The following is a 15270-nucleotide window of genomic DNA, read 5'->3' as shown; positions in this document are numbered from 1 at the left end:
CAGACAAGAAGGTCCTAGGTTTGTTGATGGCTGAGGGCCCCGGGGCTGTCCGGCAGCTTCGAAGCTTCCAAAACAAGTGGACTAGCTGGTGCTCACCGGGTCTCAGACACGTTGCGAGTGGACAGAACCAACTCGCCAGCGCTGGAGTCACCCAAGGTACGGTTGTCCTTGAACCACAGGACAGAGGGCGTCGGATAAGCCTCAAACACCACCTGCAACGTCCGGCTCCGGTGCAGCTCAGCAATTTGTACGTCTTCCAGTGTTTCCAGCAGCCGCACATAGCCATTTTCTGTGAAGGTACAACAGTCAGGGGCGGGCCCTGTGGGCGGAGCTATGCCCAGACACCAATGAGAGTACGCATCCTGCGGATGTCTAGTGGAGTGTTCAAAGAAGCCAGCTCGGACCAAAGGCAAGATAAGCACCTTCTAGGGGCTTCTAGAATCTAGGGGCAAGGTTTCTCCAGGCAACAGAGCTGAAGCGCAAGGTGGGACAGAAGCAGGGATGGAATTTGATGCCGGTGGCATTAGGGTCAGTGCTGAAGTTGGGACTGGACTTGTAGTTTTCTGTTCTGGATCCTTAATATTTATATATGGTGCAGGGGGACTTCAAACTAGTGCAGTGGTTGACTTCGGCGACGGGATTGCCAAGACCTGCACTGAGGGGTTGAGAATGAACTAGGAGTGCGGCTAGGTGGGAAGTCTAGGTTGGGCTCAGAGTTCTATCTGGGGCTGCTGCACTTCATTTGGGTCTAATACTGAAAAAGAAGACCCCAGGTCTGTGCCAGAGTCTGGTCCAGCGCAGGCTGAGGTAGAAGGCTGAGCCCAAGGCACCCACCGATCACAGTAACGTTGATGGCTTTCTCATCGCCGTGGTCATTCACACTCACTGACACGTTGCAAGTATAGGTGCCAGAGTCACTCAGCTCAGCGGTGGGGATATGAAGAATGGAGCCAATGCGGGAGGGCACTCCGAAGAGGTAATCTGTCACCGGCTCCACCAGCCGCCCACTCTGCAAGGTCAAGTCCCCAAATCAGAAGCCAGCAAGAGCTGAGATGCCCAGCCTGCCTTCCAACCTTCGCCCAGCTTACCTTCATGCGGGGGTACGTCCACTGGAAGTTGACCACATCATTGCCCATCACGATGCACCTGATGGTGATGCTCTCGCCCTGGCGGACCACAGTCTGCACTGCATTCACAGAGACATTGATGGATGACACTGGAATGAGGCAAAGAGATTGGATTAGGGCCAAGGAGGGCATCACTAGCCACCAGCACTAGGCTTGGGAAACAGGTGTGGTCCACAGGGAAAGGCTGGCTATTGTAAAAGATTCATTCACTGAGTCTATCAGTAATAATTAAACTACTATTATATACAAACGCTATCCTAGACACTGGGGCTAGAGGAGCAAACATCACAGGCAGAACGTCTTCCCTCATGGAGCTGACAATGAGAGAGCAATCTGAAAGCCAAAATCCAGTTCTCTGGGAATCCAAATTTACCAAGCACCTTTCATATGCTAAGCACCTTAATCTCTTTTATTTTACTTCCCTGCAAAATCTTGTAAGGAAGGCAGTCTTCCTCATCCTCATCTTATGGTGGGGAAGGTGGGAGGGAATCAGGCTCATGGGAACCGTATGCCTTGTGCAAAGAAGTCCAGATGGGAAGTGGCCAAGCCGGTATCCAAACCTGGCTGGTTCCAAGCCTGTGTCTGTGCCCCCACCTTTGTGCAGAATAGCCCAGCCCTTAGTGCACTGTGACTATGGACCAACTCCATCCTTTCTCCGAGCCACTGTTTCCTTTATAGAATGTAGAGAACACTAGGTCCCTCCCAAAACTACAAGAGAACCTAATAAGACACGGAGCTGTGCACTTAGTAAACGGACAGGTGATTCTTCCATGAAGGGCCAGAAAGCGGGGCTCACCCTGCAGGCTGTAGACATAGTAAGTATCGGAGTCCACTTCCCTGTCCCCAATGGTGGTTTTGCAAATGTAAGTCTTGTCCTCAAAAGTACCAATGAAACCTCGCTGGTGGTCATAGGGTACATGTAGGGGGATATCCACTTTCTTCTCATGCAGCGTCACCTCCAGCTGGGGGTCTGTCACTCGGCATGGAATCGTCGTCTCAGTGACATCCGTGACAAAAATGAATAGGTCCTCAGAGTCCATCGGGAGGAAGCCCATGGTGGGATCTGTCAAGAGTAGAGCCAAGGAATGAATGTCCTGGTTAGAATTTGTCAACTTGACATCAGCTAGGGTCATCTGGGAAGGAGAAACCTGGATTGAGAAAATGCCTCCATCGGATAACCTGTAGGCAAGTCTGCGGGGCATTTTCTTGATTAATGACTGATGTGGAAAGGCTCAACGCCCTGTGGGTGATGCCCTGCATGGGCAGGTGGTCTTGGGGTATATAAGAAAGCAGGCTAGGCAAGCCATGAGGAGCAAGCTACATTCCTCCATGGCCTCTGCTTCAGTCTCTACCATCAGGTTCCTGCCCTGACTTCTCTTCCTGATGGACTGACTGTAAGCTACTAAAATGAAGTAAATCCTTCCCTTCCCAATTGCTATTGGCAAACTTGTTTAATCACAGCCAGAACAGTGAGGTTCTAGCCGTCCGGTGAATTGCTTTTTGACTTTGAACAGTCTCTTCCCCTTTCTGCCCCTCAATCACCTCAATGTAGAATAAGGATGCTGCTATGGTTCTGGTGTTGGTCCCCTGCAAACTGCATTCAAATATAATTGCCATTGTAATGGTATTTACAGGTAGAATAAGTAAGGGATGACTGTCAGCTTGTCTGGGTGGGGAAGGCCTGGACTCCCAGCTACTTGTGAAGCAGATGGGAGATGTTAGAGAACTGTGGAGCTGAGGCTTGCCAATGCTTCTGGGTGAATTCAAGGCCAGTCATGGCAACCTTGTGAGACTCTGCCTCAAAATGAAGAGTTAAAAACAATAATAGTGAGGCTGGGGAGATGGCTCAGGGGTTAAGAGAACTTGCTGTTCTTCCGGAGGATTTGAATTTGTTTCCTAGCACCTGCATCAAGTAGCTCACAACTGCCTGTAATTCCAGCTGGTAAACACACACATACACACACACACACACACACACACACACACACAGACACACAGACACACACACAGACACACATACACACACACATACACACACAGACACACACAGACACACACATACACACACACATACACACACAGACACACACACAGAGACACATACACACATACACACACATACACACAGACACACACACAGACACACACACAGACACACACATGCACACACACACAGACATACACACAGACACACACATGCACACACACACAGACACACACACACATACATACACAGAGACACATACACACATACATACACAGAGACACATACACACATACACACACACATACACACACATATACACACACAGAGACACATACACACATACACACATGTATGTACACACAAACACACAGACACACACACAGACACATACACACACATACACACATACACACATGCACACACACAAACACACACACAGACATACACACAAGCACACACAGACACACACACATACACACACACATACACACACAGAGACACATACACACATACACACACAGAGACACATACACACATACACACACAGACACACACAGACACAGACACACACACAAACACAGACACACACACATACACACACATACACACACACATATACACACACAGACACATACACACACACAGAGACACATACACACATACACACACATGTATGTACACACAGACACACACAGACACATACACACATATACACACACAGACACATACACACACACAGAGACACATACACACATACACACACATGTATGTACACACAGACACACACACATACACACATACACACAGACACACACAGACACATACACACACATACACACAGACACACACAGACACACACAGACATATACACACACACAGACACACACACAGACACATACACACACACTCATGCATGCACACACATACACACATGCATGCACACATGCACACACACATGCACACACAGTGCACTCATACACATAAATAAAAATAAATAATTTGAAAAATAATCATAATGTAAAGGCCTGGGGATGTGGTTCAGTGGTAACGTCCTTCCCTAGTATGGACAAGACCCTGGGTTCAATCCCCAGTATTAAAAAGGAAAGTTGAAGCAGGGGGATTACTCATGAAGGCATCATGGACTGGTGCAGTTACGAAGGGATAAGTTCAGCCTCCTCTCCTGTCCTACCCCTTCAGTCTTTGCCATGGTATAAGGTAACAAGGCTTTTGCTACGGCTAGAGACGGGGAGGTGGCCTGCCTAGCATTCATGAAAGAGGCACCATAGTACATTCAGGTGGTGGAGGCAGGAGGTAGGTTCAAGGCTGGGGTTGGCCATATAACAACTAGACATTGCCTCAAAAAGAAAAGAAGCTGAGTGTGACAGCACCTGCCTTTGATCCCAGCACTCAGGAAGCAGAGGCAGATGGATTTCTATGAGTTTGAAGGCAACCTGGATTACACAATGCCCTCCATACCGGCCAAGGCTACGTACATGTGAGACTTCCCAGGGTGAGAGGAGGAAGAGGAGGAAGAAAAAGAACATATTCTTGCCAGATGCTGACCCCTAGATCTTGAGGGGCCCTTGCTAGATGCTGGCCTCTAGAACAGTGTACTGATCGATTCTGTTCTTTAGAAATCCTCTTGGGTCTTCTGTTAGCACAGTGAGACTGAAGAAGATGCTCTCATTGGCCATTTCCTGCTCTTCCTGCGATGTTGACAGCGGGGGAGTCAGAGTGAGGAGGTGAGAGGTCATAAAGGTACCTAGGGCTCAAAGAACCAGGGCAGTAGGATATGGAAGCCAAAACGAACAGGTTGAAACCAGCCGAGAATGCAGAATTCTTGGGAGACAAGAGCAGAGGTGGCTGGGAGAGAGGAGACAACCAGCGGAAGGAACATGCTGGCTGAGGCAGGCTGGACGCTGCTCTCTTTGCCTGTATCTAGCAGAGCCCTGAGGTACTCTTGGAGTTCCCTTCTGTGCTGTGTGCTGTATCCTTACCTGGCACAAAGATATAGATGCGCTTCCGCTCACTGAGCTCTGGCCCCAGTGAGTTGTTGTAGACACAAAAGTATTCTCCGGTGTCTCCCCCAGTGACATTAGTCAGTGTCAGCACACTGGAGAAGGTGCCATCCTGGTTCATGGCTGCTTCTTGCCAGGGCACCTGGGACATCTGTTCCCACATCACTGGAGCTGAACTTGAGCATGTCAGAACAAAGGTGCTCGAAATGTTGAGGACGAACTCTGGCCCAGGGGGCGTGATGACTAGGCCTTGGGAGATCTGTGGTCCCAGGAGCAATAGCACGAACAGCAACAATTGGCCTTTGGGCGAAAAGAGTCACACATCATGGTCACGGCAAAGAGATGTTAGCCCCTCCCTCAGAGTTGTCTGGGAGGCCTGAGTTTCTCTCAAGTCTTTAAAGACTACATCTTCCCATTCAATGCAAGTTGCTTGCTTGATCGTTGTCAGGCCCTCAAGGGCTCCTTTCCCAGGTCTCTGCCTCATCTGACTCCAGCCTCCAAACCCTTCAGCTATGTTATGTGCAGGCAGCATGCAGGAGAAAGAGGCAGGAAATCCTGTGGAAGCAATCCCCAGACCTCCGGTTCCTGCATTGCCCTCCAGGTCACTCCCTGGTCATCTTCGCTGTAGCTGCTTAGGTTTCTACAGAGCTCACAGGTGACCATAGGAAAGAGGTTCTCACGTAGCTCAGAGTCGGGGCAGACTTAGGGCCATTGAGATGCTGAGGCCCCTGAGGGCTTGAAGGACAGGGCGTGGGGAGGGTTAGGATGTGTATGTGTCAAATGATTGGTGCCTCCCCCGTGCACCTTCTCAGGGAGGATTAGGAGAAGCAGCTATGGTCACTCACTGTTCACAGGGAGGATTTGTCAGCCACACCCCCGTGTTCCCTAGTGTCCAAGGTCAGGGCAGATGCAGTCAGTCAGCAGGGCCATCAAACAATGGTGAGTAGGGCAGGCCACTGGCTCATCACTGGGTCCTTGAGCATTTGCCCAGACCTTGGAGAGCTGAAGGCAAGTGTCCAGCTGGACTGGAGAGGGATAGAGGAGGCTGGAGTATCTCAGAGGGGGCCGTGGATGCAGTAGAATAAGCAAGGAGCTTGAGCTCGTGGTTCTGGACAAGGAGGGATCCATTGAGTGGATGGAAAGAAAAGCTAATAGGTGAGTGGCTGAAAGAGGCCTCTACAGACCGCTTCCCAATCCAGGGAAACTGAGACTCAAGAGCGCTGTGGAACTTCCAGACTCTCGGGTCCTAGTGCTACCAAGCATCACCACTGCCAGCTCCCGAGGGACATCCTTGGGGCTCTCACCCTTGTCTCCAGCTTACTTACCTCTGAGGACTGAAGCTGGCATCACCTCTGGAAGCCCCATGGTGCCCTGTAGAGTAAAACATGGATCAGAGTCCAGTGTGGGCTAAGGCCCACCTTAGACCTGGTTCCTGAAGGGTCAGCTCTGCCCGGGCATCCAGTCGCCTATCTCCAGGCTGGGAAGATGTCCAGGTCCCCAAGCTCTCTCCTCTCTTCTTCCAGCTCTTACATGACCTTGGTTGAGTCCCTTGCCTACGGGTCCCTGTATGTTACACTGGAGTGGGGGGAGTTGGGCTAGATTGGGGACTTGGCAGCTCTGATGGCCCTGTCCTCGTCCGGTTGACAGTTCCAATACCAGGCACTTATCTGCCAGCACAAATATTTGGGAAAGTGTGATGAAAGGCCTGGAGGAATCGGAGGGGGTGAGCCAGAGCCCAGAGAGCTCCCACAGCTCCCTCCACAAGCACAACAGGAAATGGGATGTCTGTGGGAAGGGAAGTGGGGAGGGGGTGGGGGTCAGGACTATGGAATGTGGGAGTGGGCTGGCCCCCCTACTCAGCACAGAGCTGCACAGGAGGCCCAGGAGAGAGGAACCAGGTTCCCAGCCCTGTCTAATTCATCAAGCCTTAAAGGTTCTTGGAGACTACTGAGGCCAAACTTCCTACCTCCGCCTTCCATGTCTGCATGGGGAAACTGAGGAACAAAGACCTTTACCCAAGGTTCGCAATGGAGCCTGTTCAAGAGGGAGACAGCTGAAGAGTAGGAACAGAGACAGAGGAGACTTGTGAACAGAGCGCTAGAGCAGGGACACAGATGGGCACAGTGTATCGGGTGAATCTTTGATTCGTCCTTCCTCTCAGCAGCCTTTCCTCAGATAGCAATAGCCAGGTATGGTCAGAGTCACAGATCAAGAAACATAGGAGGCAATCATGTGATGGGCAACAAGGAGCATCCTGAGACTGTGGGGCTGCAAGGCCTGGACCAGTTTGTCAGCTCCATCACTTTCCCTGGGGCTGAGGAGTCAGGTCTCACGAGCTCCACTGCCTGAGCCCTGTCTGCGGGCAGAGCCTCCAGCTAGAGAGAAGCTAATGAATGCATCATCCGTGAGGGCTATAGTCACACATGGTGCATCAGACACCTCAAGACAGAACTCTAGCTCTGTTCAACACCTTAAGAAGCAAGCTGCACAGACCTGCTTTACCCCATCTTTCGACAGCCTGCAGGGCCCTGAGTTTCTCCTCTCAGAATTATCCTTGGTCAAAACCTTCCTGATGTCCCATTCTCCGTCTTCCCTATGACATCCCTCTAGTGTCGACCCCTCCAGCTGGACACCAGGCATCCTGGAACTGCCTAGACAGCATTTGGGTGCACGGCCAACAGGCCCTACAGAGGCCATCTTCCCCCTTGGTGCGTGCCCCTCTCGCTCCCCACTTCCTGCCAGAGATGTGGGCCAAAGAAAATCATAGCAGCCCAGGGTGGGGGAGGACCCATCTCAGCCTTCCTCCCCTCCCCTCCCAACCCTCCCTGGCTGGCCACAGTGTTTATTATTCTAAAGGAGGAATTTGGCCCGCTGGCCAGGGGATGGGAGGTCACTGTAAGGAGGCTGGTCTGACTCTGGTAGGCTGTGTTGACCCTGTAGGCTGGAACCCCTGGCATGCAGTCCCCAACCCTTCTACTTTGTGGCACACCATCTTCCCTTCTCAGGCCCTCTCCAGCAGGGAATAAGGCTGGGGTAGCTAAAAGTAAGGGCTCTAAGCCAGGAAGGAGCCTTCTTAAACGGGAAGTAGAGACCCAGAGAGGCTCAGAATCATGACCAGGTCACATAGACACAAAGTGGGTTCCAGCTGTCTGTCGGAAGGACAGACTAAGCAAAGGAGCTGAGGGACACTGCAAGTCACAGATGCCAGCAGTCTTGGACTTGAACAGCTCCCCTCACCAGGCCCTTGAACCCACTGTGACAATGACCAGATCTCCTGCCAGCCCAACTCATTTGCATATTCATTCCCAGACAGGTTGTGATGGTCTTCTTTTTTGGTTTGCTTGGGGTTTTGTTGTTGTTTTATTTTGGGTTCTTTTTTTTTTGGGGGGGGGGGGCAGGATTTCTCTGTGTAGCCCTGGCTGTCCTGGAACTCACTATGTAAATCAGGTTGACCTCTAACTCAGTGATCCGCCTGCCTCTGCCTCTCAAGTGCTGGGATTAAAGGTGTGCACCACCACGCCCAGCTCTGTGATCTTAAAAAGCTGTCACTATTCAAAAGTTCTACCTGTCTGACTTACTGATGAGAATGTCTGGCCGCCATTATTCTCAGTGGGGTGGCCTGAGGAAGAAATGGCTGGTCAGGTATGCTGATGTCATGTTTGAGGCCACAGTACCTGGGAATCCATGACCCATCTCATCTCACTGATCTAGGGGGTAGATTCAGACACACTGTCTAAACGGCCACAGTTTCTCCACACAGCTAGAAGTTAGGTGTTTTCTCAGGTGACTTCCCACCAAATAAACTCGGGTGTGGAAGTGGGTATGGGCGGCCAGCCGCAGATGGAGGATTCATCAGTGTGGGTAGAAAAATCTCCAAACCCCACTCCCTGGCTGTGGTCAGGAAGTCCTTGGTATTGCTCTGTTCAGGGTAGGTCCAGAGAAGGGGTCTGCTCAGCTTTTCACGACAGATGTGAGACACCCCTTAGGGAACAGGAGTGACCCCCGGGGGAACGAGCGGGCTTGGGAGTCAACCTCAGAGCCTTGGCCTTCCCGCTTGTCACAGCGTGCACAGTTTCCCACTCCTTTCCCACCATTTTAATCTAAATAAATCTAGCCCATCTTGGCCACATCCGCCAGCATCAGTTTTCCTCCCTCGGGGTCCCGAGGCTCCCACGACACAAGCAGTCTGGGAAGGGGGGGGACCTGTATTGCTGCCAAAGGGAGGCCTGCATACGGTGAACACATGCACAGTCCAGATGCTGCCTACGCTCTCTCACACACGCTCTTCTACAGCACACACACACACGAGTAGCTATTCGGGTGTGCGCCCAGCCCTCATTCAGGCACGAACCATGTGCATGCCCACACAAGACCCACGCACACACGGCCCCCTCAGTGCCCACCGCACGTGTACGCTGCACAGACGGATGCTTGGATACTTTACGGTGTGTTCATCAGAGAGGCCCTTGTGTATAACAGTCACTCATGTAAACCACCCCATCCCCCAACATAGGACATATCCAGAGCATGTGTACACAAACTCACAGTCACCCTCTGCCCACGTATCCGTGAACAAGCATAGAGGAGCTCTAAGCCTCACTTGCTGAGGCACGCATTGCCTCACTGGATCCTCTGACAGCTCTGAGGTGGAGGATTATTCCCATTTTATAGGTAAGAGAATGGAGGCAGAAACTGCTTTTGGGAAATTGCCAAGAGATGCAGACCAGACAAGAGGAACCTTCCGGCTGAAATGAGGCAGCGTGCCTGTCCACCGCCTGCCACCCCCTGCAGATTTCCCTTGGTACAATGTGTGGTTGGGCAGAGGGCAGTGGGTGGGGACTGACTGAGACAGATGGCTTGGAGACGAATGTAGCTGAGGGCCGGCAGAACTTGGTGACTGAATGTCGGAAGGACCCAAGGCAGGCTCCAGAGGTATGGAGTAGCCCAGGAGTGCCTACGACAGGGGCACAAATCTATGTTCTAAGATGAGAATGAGACAATACCTAGGCTTAAGAGTTGCCGCTAAGGGGACTGGAGAGATGGCTCCGTGGTTAAGAGCACTGATTGCTCTTCCAGAGGTCCTGAGTTCAATTCCCAGCACATAGTGACTCACAACCATCTGTAATGAGATCTGATGCCCTCTTCTGGTGTCTGAAGACAGCTACAGGGTACTTGAAAGAAAGAAAGAAAGAAAGAAAGAAAGAAAGAAAGAGAGAGAGAGAAAGAAAGAAAGAGTGAGTAGCCACCAAGCTGGTTGCAAATGTGGAGGGTTTTGTTGGCACTGAGTGGAGGCAGAGGTCAGCTCAGACAGAAACCCAATGGGATGGGAGAGCAGAAAGCCAGCTGCGGTTCAAAGGGGCACTCGGTGGAGTCGGCCAGCTTCAGTCCCACCAAGTTCTGAATAAACAAGATACCCAAGCAGGAGGCCCAATCCTGGGGTCACAGGGTCAGAACCTTGGAATGTCAATGCCCTGCAGCCAGGAAACATCTACCTATCCCTTTCTGAGGCTCACTGAACAGATCACTGAACAGACAGGAAGCTGAGGATTGGGATGGGACATGAAAAATCCTCTCTCTCTCTCTCTCTCTCTCTCTCTCTCTCTCTCCCTCCCTCCCTCCCTCCCTCCCCCCCCCCTCCCTCCCTCCCTCCCTCCCTCTCTCTCTCTCTCTCTCTCTCTCTCTCTCTCTCTCTCTCTCTCTCTCTCCAGGATGGTCTCAAATGGGTTTTGGGCTGTTGGAGCTCACCAACCCCTACCGGGGCTTTATGTGTCTCTTAACAGGACAGTCACCCTCCTTAACCCGCCCTATGACAGGGAGACCTGTGACAGAGATTCAGAGGTGAGACCTGCTAAATCACTGACCAAAGTAGACACAAACTGGCTCCCTGGCTTGGTCCTATCTTCCAAATCAGGGCCCCTGCACGGCCCCTGCACCAATGGAAGGAAATATAGCTATTGCCTCTCTGTCGTCCCATTATTACAGCCCAAGTCAAGAGAGTGGAAAAACTTTCCAGACTGACGCTATAGCTCTCGGGACCCTTGCCCTGTGGACCTGGAATGCCGGGTTAGGGGTGAGGGTGGGGTGAGTCTCCTTGACCCAGACTGGGATGCCATGACTCAGCTCAGAAGAGGCAGCCAGTTCTAGACGGGATGTTGGAGGGGGTGGGTAAGAGGAATCTGCAGCCAGGGACAAAATCCTTGGCTAACAGCTGGGCAGTGAGCAAGTGACAATGGTCTGGTCTGGACCTGACAGAGTTTGGCACTTCTCGCCTTCCCAGATCCAGCTGACATGGGTGTGATCTTATAGTACCAGTTAGGAAGCTGCCCTGCTCCACCCCAATCCTGGGAGCCAGAGAAGGGTCTGGAGGATGAGGATACAGTTTCAAGTGGGATCAGAAACCTGGGAAGGAAAGAACCCATCCCTTCATCCTAGGGCACATTTTCCTGGAGAAGTCTCAGCCATGCTAGCACTCCACAGTGCATCTCCCCAGGCCCCCTCAGGAGCATCTCCATGTCCCTTGCCCCATCATGACCATTCAGTCTCCCTCGTCCCCTCTGGCCTCACTTCCTTTCTCTAAAGCACCCATCTGACCCTGTCGTTCCCCTGACCTGCCCATGGCTCTCTGTGGCGCCATGACTATAGGGAGCATCATCAGGACGAAGGTCACTGTCCTCTCTGCTCCCCAGGGTACCACACTCATTCTGTGCTCCTCTCCCCAGGAGTCCTCCCCAGGGATAAAATGGAAATGAAACGAAACAGCCTATTTTCTGGAAGTCCAAAATAAAACGAAACATCTGTCTGGAAAGGAACCAGGCAGATAAAGAATAAACCAATCCTCCCCCAGCCCCCGCCATCCCCCAGCCCAGCCCCCACAGAGTGTGAGAGCTGGGGGTTAGATGGCATTCTAACAGCCTGTGGGAAAGTGTTCAGTGTGTGCCTGACAGCACTAGGGGCCCCGGGGAGGGGGCCCGGGATCCCCACGCATGCTGGGAACCAGCCTGGGAAGGAGGTCAGAGAGGAGGATGGGAGGTCCAACCATGCCTCTGCCCACAGCCCAGGCGCCTGCAGAGCAAGCACTTCCTGCCCCCTGCCTCAGGCGCCTTGCTGGCCTCAGGCTCAGCCCCCTCAGCTTCATTCCAGGCCATACAGCCTGGCTCTGCAGATGCCCTGGGACACTGCTCCCCACCCCAGCCCCCCACCCCCACCCCTCCGCCAGCTTCCAGTCTCCAGGGGCTCACTTGAGGCTTCTCTTGTCAGTTATTTCAGAAGAACCGAGGACTTAGATAGCCTTGGAGAGTTCCAACATGGTAGCCGCTCTACCTTGGGCCATCCCTTCTGTGCCTAGCACCCCTTGCATAGTCACAGAAGGCCAATTTAAGGCCTTTGTCTGCCACCTGGTCCAGACTCTCCCGAGAGTGAACCCGTCAGGTTCTCCGCCCGATCCACCACACCCTGTTGCTCTCCCGCTTCACAGATGAGAAAACTGAGGTCTGAAAGGAAGGCTACAGTGCAAAATCCTTGGCAGGCTGTCACTAAGCCTGTCTAGCACAACACCCATTCATGTACGCTCTGCCTTTCCTGCAGGACTAACAGGTTGGTCCTGCTTCTGTCCACCAGCCTTCCCATAGGCACTGATCAGGCCAACAGAAAGGACCGTAGAAGCCCAGGCGGCACCAACCGTATGCCAGTCACAAGTCTGTGCCTGTTCCTTCCTATTCTGGACTTCTCCACACTTTCTTCTGAGCTGGGCCAAAGTGGAATCAATGGTCATGGTGCTACAATCTTAGGGCCAGTAGGGGTCACACATGCCCTATTCCCCCCACCCCCACCCCTTCTTTGCACACAGCCTAAAACAGCAATCTCACCATTTCACCTGTGGCCCTTTCTACCTAGACAGCTCAGGATCCTCAGAGACCAGACCACCACCGTGGTTTTATTATAGTGAGCACAGTCTGTCTTTCTCTGTTCCTTACACCACCAACCTTCCCATAGCCACTGAACAATGACCTTTCGTCTCACTCACTGTTCCAACCTGAAAACAAATGAAAGCCCCAACTAATTTGAAGCCAGACGTTCTGTTTAAAGAAGTGATCCACAGATTTTACTTTGTCCACACAACAGTTGTATGGGGGAGGGGTTCATTGTACCCATTTCAAAGAGGAGAACACTAAGTCTCAGGGAGGTTTGGTGACTTGCCTAAGGTTACATAACCAATGATCATGATCATAAGAGTTAGGATAATATATAAACCCAGGCTGGTTTGGGTCCAAAGCCTGTTTTCTTAACCACTGAGCAAGACAGCCCTGCTCCCAACTTGAAGCAAATCTGGTCCACAGGAAATTGCTGCTAGCTGAAGCCCTCAGAAGTAGAAAGGATTCTCCAAGGTCAGGGCCCTGCCTTGGAGACAGAAGTCAGGGCCCTTTTGAGACTTCACCATAGAATCTGAGTATCGGGAGGATATTAGGATCCATAGCCTGGGTGGGTAGAGTGGCTGGCACTTGCCTTTAATCCCAGCTCGTAGGCAGCAGAGACAGGAAGATCTCTATGAGTTCAAGGACAGCTTCAACATTGGAAGTTCTAGGCTGGCCAAGACTATATGGTAAGGTCCTATTCAAAAACAACAACAACAACAACAACCCAAAAGGAAATTCTTGCAGAGAAAAACCCCAGTTTGGTCTTGTCACTAGTGCTGTTGAGACAGAGTATGTGTTGCCCCCTCTGCCTCAGGCCTGCCTCTATGGGTCCAGCACCCCTAGAATACCCGCAGATGGCCTGGGAAGTTACCGAGTTCTAGCCTCTACCTCCCTCGGCTGCCCTCCCTGCCCATCCTTACCCCCCTACTCCTACCCTCCCCCCACCAGCCTCATCTAGGGCTGGTGCCATAGCAACTGAGAGCACCAGGCCCTGGCAGCCAAGGAGCCCCTGAGAGGGGTCCCGGGCTGTGGCTGGGAGGAGTGCAGCAGGCGCAAACAAGCAAACCTTCTGTTTCTCTGGCTGCTACCATCGGGATCAGCCGTGGGCTGGGGGGCCTCACGGAGAATGTGTTCTCCGAGCCAAGTGGGCAGGGGGCAGGCAGGCCTCGAATCCCAAGCCTGGAAGACCAGCACACGGCCTTCCCCCACCAGCCCATAGCCCACAGATCAGGCAGGAACTGCTGGCGAAGGAGAAACCCCGCCACTGATCCGTGCCAATTATAGAACATTGAGATTCTCCTCAGAGCCCTCCTGGGCACTGAATAGGGAGGGAAAATGTCCACGTTTCCTTCCCCCTCGCCCTCAGACACATTCAGCATCTCTCCCTTATCCCTTCCTGCTTCACCCTGCTCTGTTAACTTGCCTTCTTCGTGTCTCATTCCCCAGGCCTTAAAACAGGCTATAAACCAGGCCTTTACACTCAGACACTGGGGCTGGGGCTGAAGTTCACACAAGCAGATACTTGGAGGAGGGCCTAGTACCCCCATGTGAAATCAGAGAGCACCTTCTTCGTCCCTCTCCACCCACAGGAGAAGTCATTCATTCAGCCAGTCTGAGGTGCAGAGCTGAGACCTAGACAAGCTTGCTCAAGAGAAGAGAGGCAGGTGATACAGAAGATGGCTGAGGAAGGTCCAGAGAAGGGCTATGTGGGAAGTGGGAGCCACCCATAGTATGAGATCGCAGCAGCTCCACTCCACTGTGCTACCCTGAGGTGCAGTGAGAAGTGTTGTTAGCCACCCACGGAAAAGCTAAATCTGATAGGTATCTCCCTGTCCATGGCTATCAGCTAAGCCTTCTCTAGACCTCAGCTTGAGTTTCCACAAATCACGGGACAAACCTAATGGTTATTTGGGATCTCTCCAAATTCCCAGTGTAAGACTGAGCCTATGGTCAGTGCCCCGCTGATGCTTACACAGCACAGGACAGAGTGAGTGACTATGCAGAGTGAGATCTTCTCTTCCTCAGGCCTTGTCCTCAGCTATTACCTAGTGGCAGTATTTTCTAGGGTGGAAACTGGATTGGGCAGACAAGGGTGACTCTTTTCCTCTTGGTGATAAGACAGGCAGCTGTTGGGAGCAGAACAGACAGACCAGATGCATGGTATCCTGAAGCCAGTGAGCTATCCCTGATGCTACCCAGGGCAAGGAGGTGGCACGGGAGCTCAG

At 52.2% G+C, this 15270-nt stretch overlaps 1 protein-coding gene across 2 annotated transcripts in view; it reads right to left on the bottom strand.

Annotated features, from left to right (window-relative positions):
- Pdgfrb (platelet derived growth factor receptor beta) overlaps window positions 1–15270 on the bottom strand; it is a 38761-nt gene that overhangs the window by 17155 nt on the left and 6336 nt on the right. The window contains 6 exon segments of one of the 2 annotated variants that reach the window (NM_031525.2): window positions 97–289; window positions 835–1009; window positions 1089–1216; window positions 1924–2190; window positions 5112–5432; window positions 6458–6503. In NM_031525.2, coding sequence (NP_113713.1) covers window positions 97–289; window positions 835–1009; window positions 1089–1216; window positions 1924–2190; window positions 5112–5432; window positions 6458–6497 — 1124 coding nt within the window. In that variant the 5' untranslated portion in view covers window positions 6498–6503. 2 annotated transcript variants of the gene reach the window in all.

This window comes from Rattus norvegicus, chromosome 18 (assembly GCF_021556685.1).
Source record: "Rattus norvegicus strain SHRSP/BbbUtx chromosome 18, alternate assembly SHRSP_T2T, whole genome shotgun sequence".
Classification (NCBI taxonomy): Eukaryota; Metazoa; Chordata; class Mammalia; order Rodentia; family Muridae; genus Rattus; species Rattus norvegicus.
This window is presented reverse-complemented; position numbering and strand designations above follow the sequence as displayed.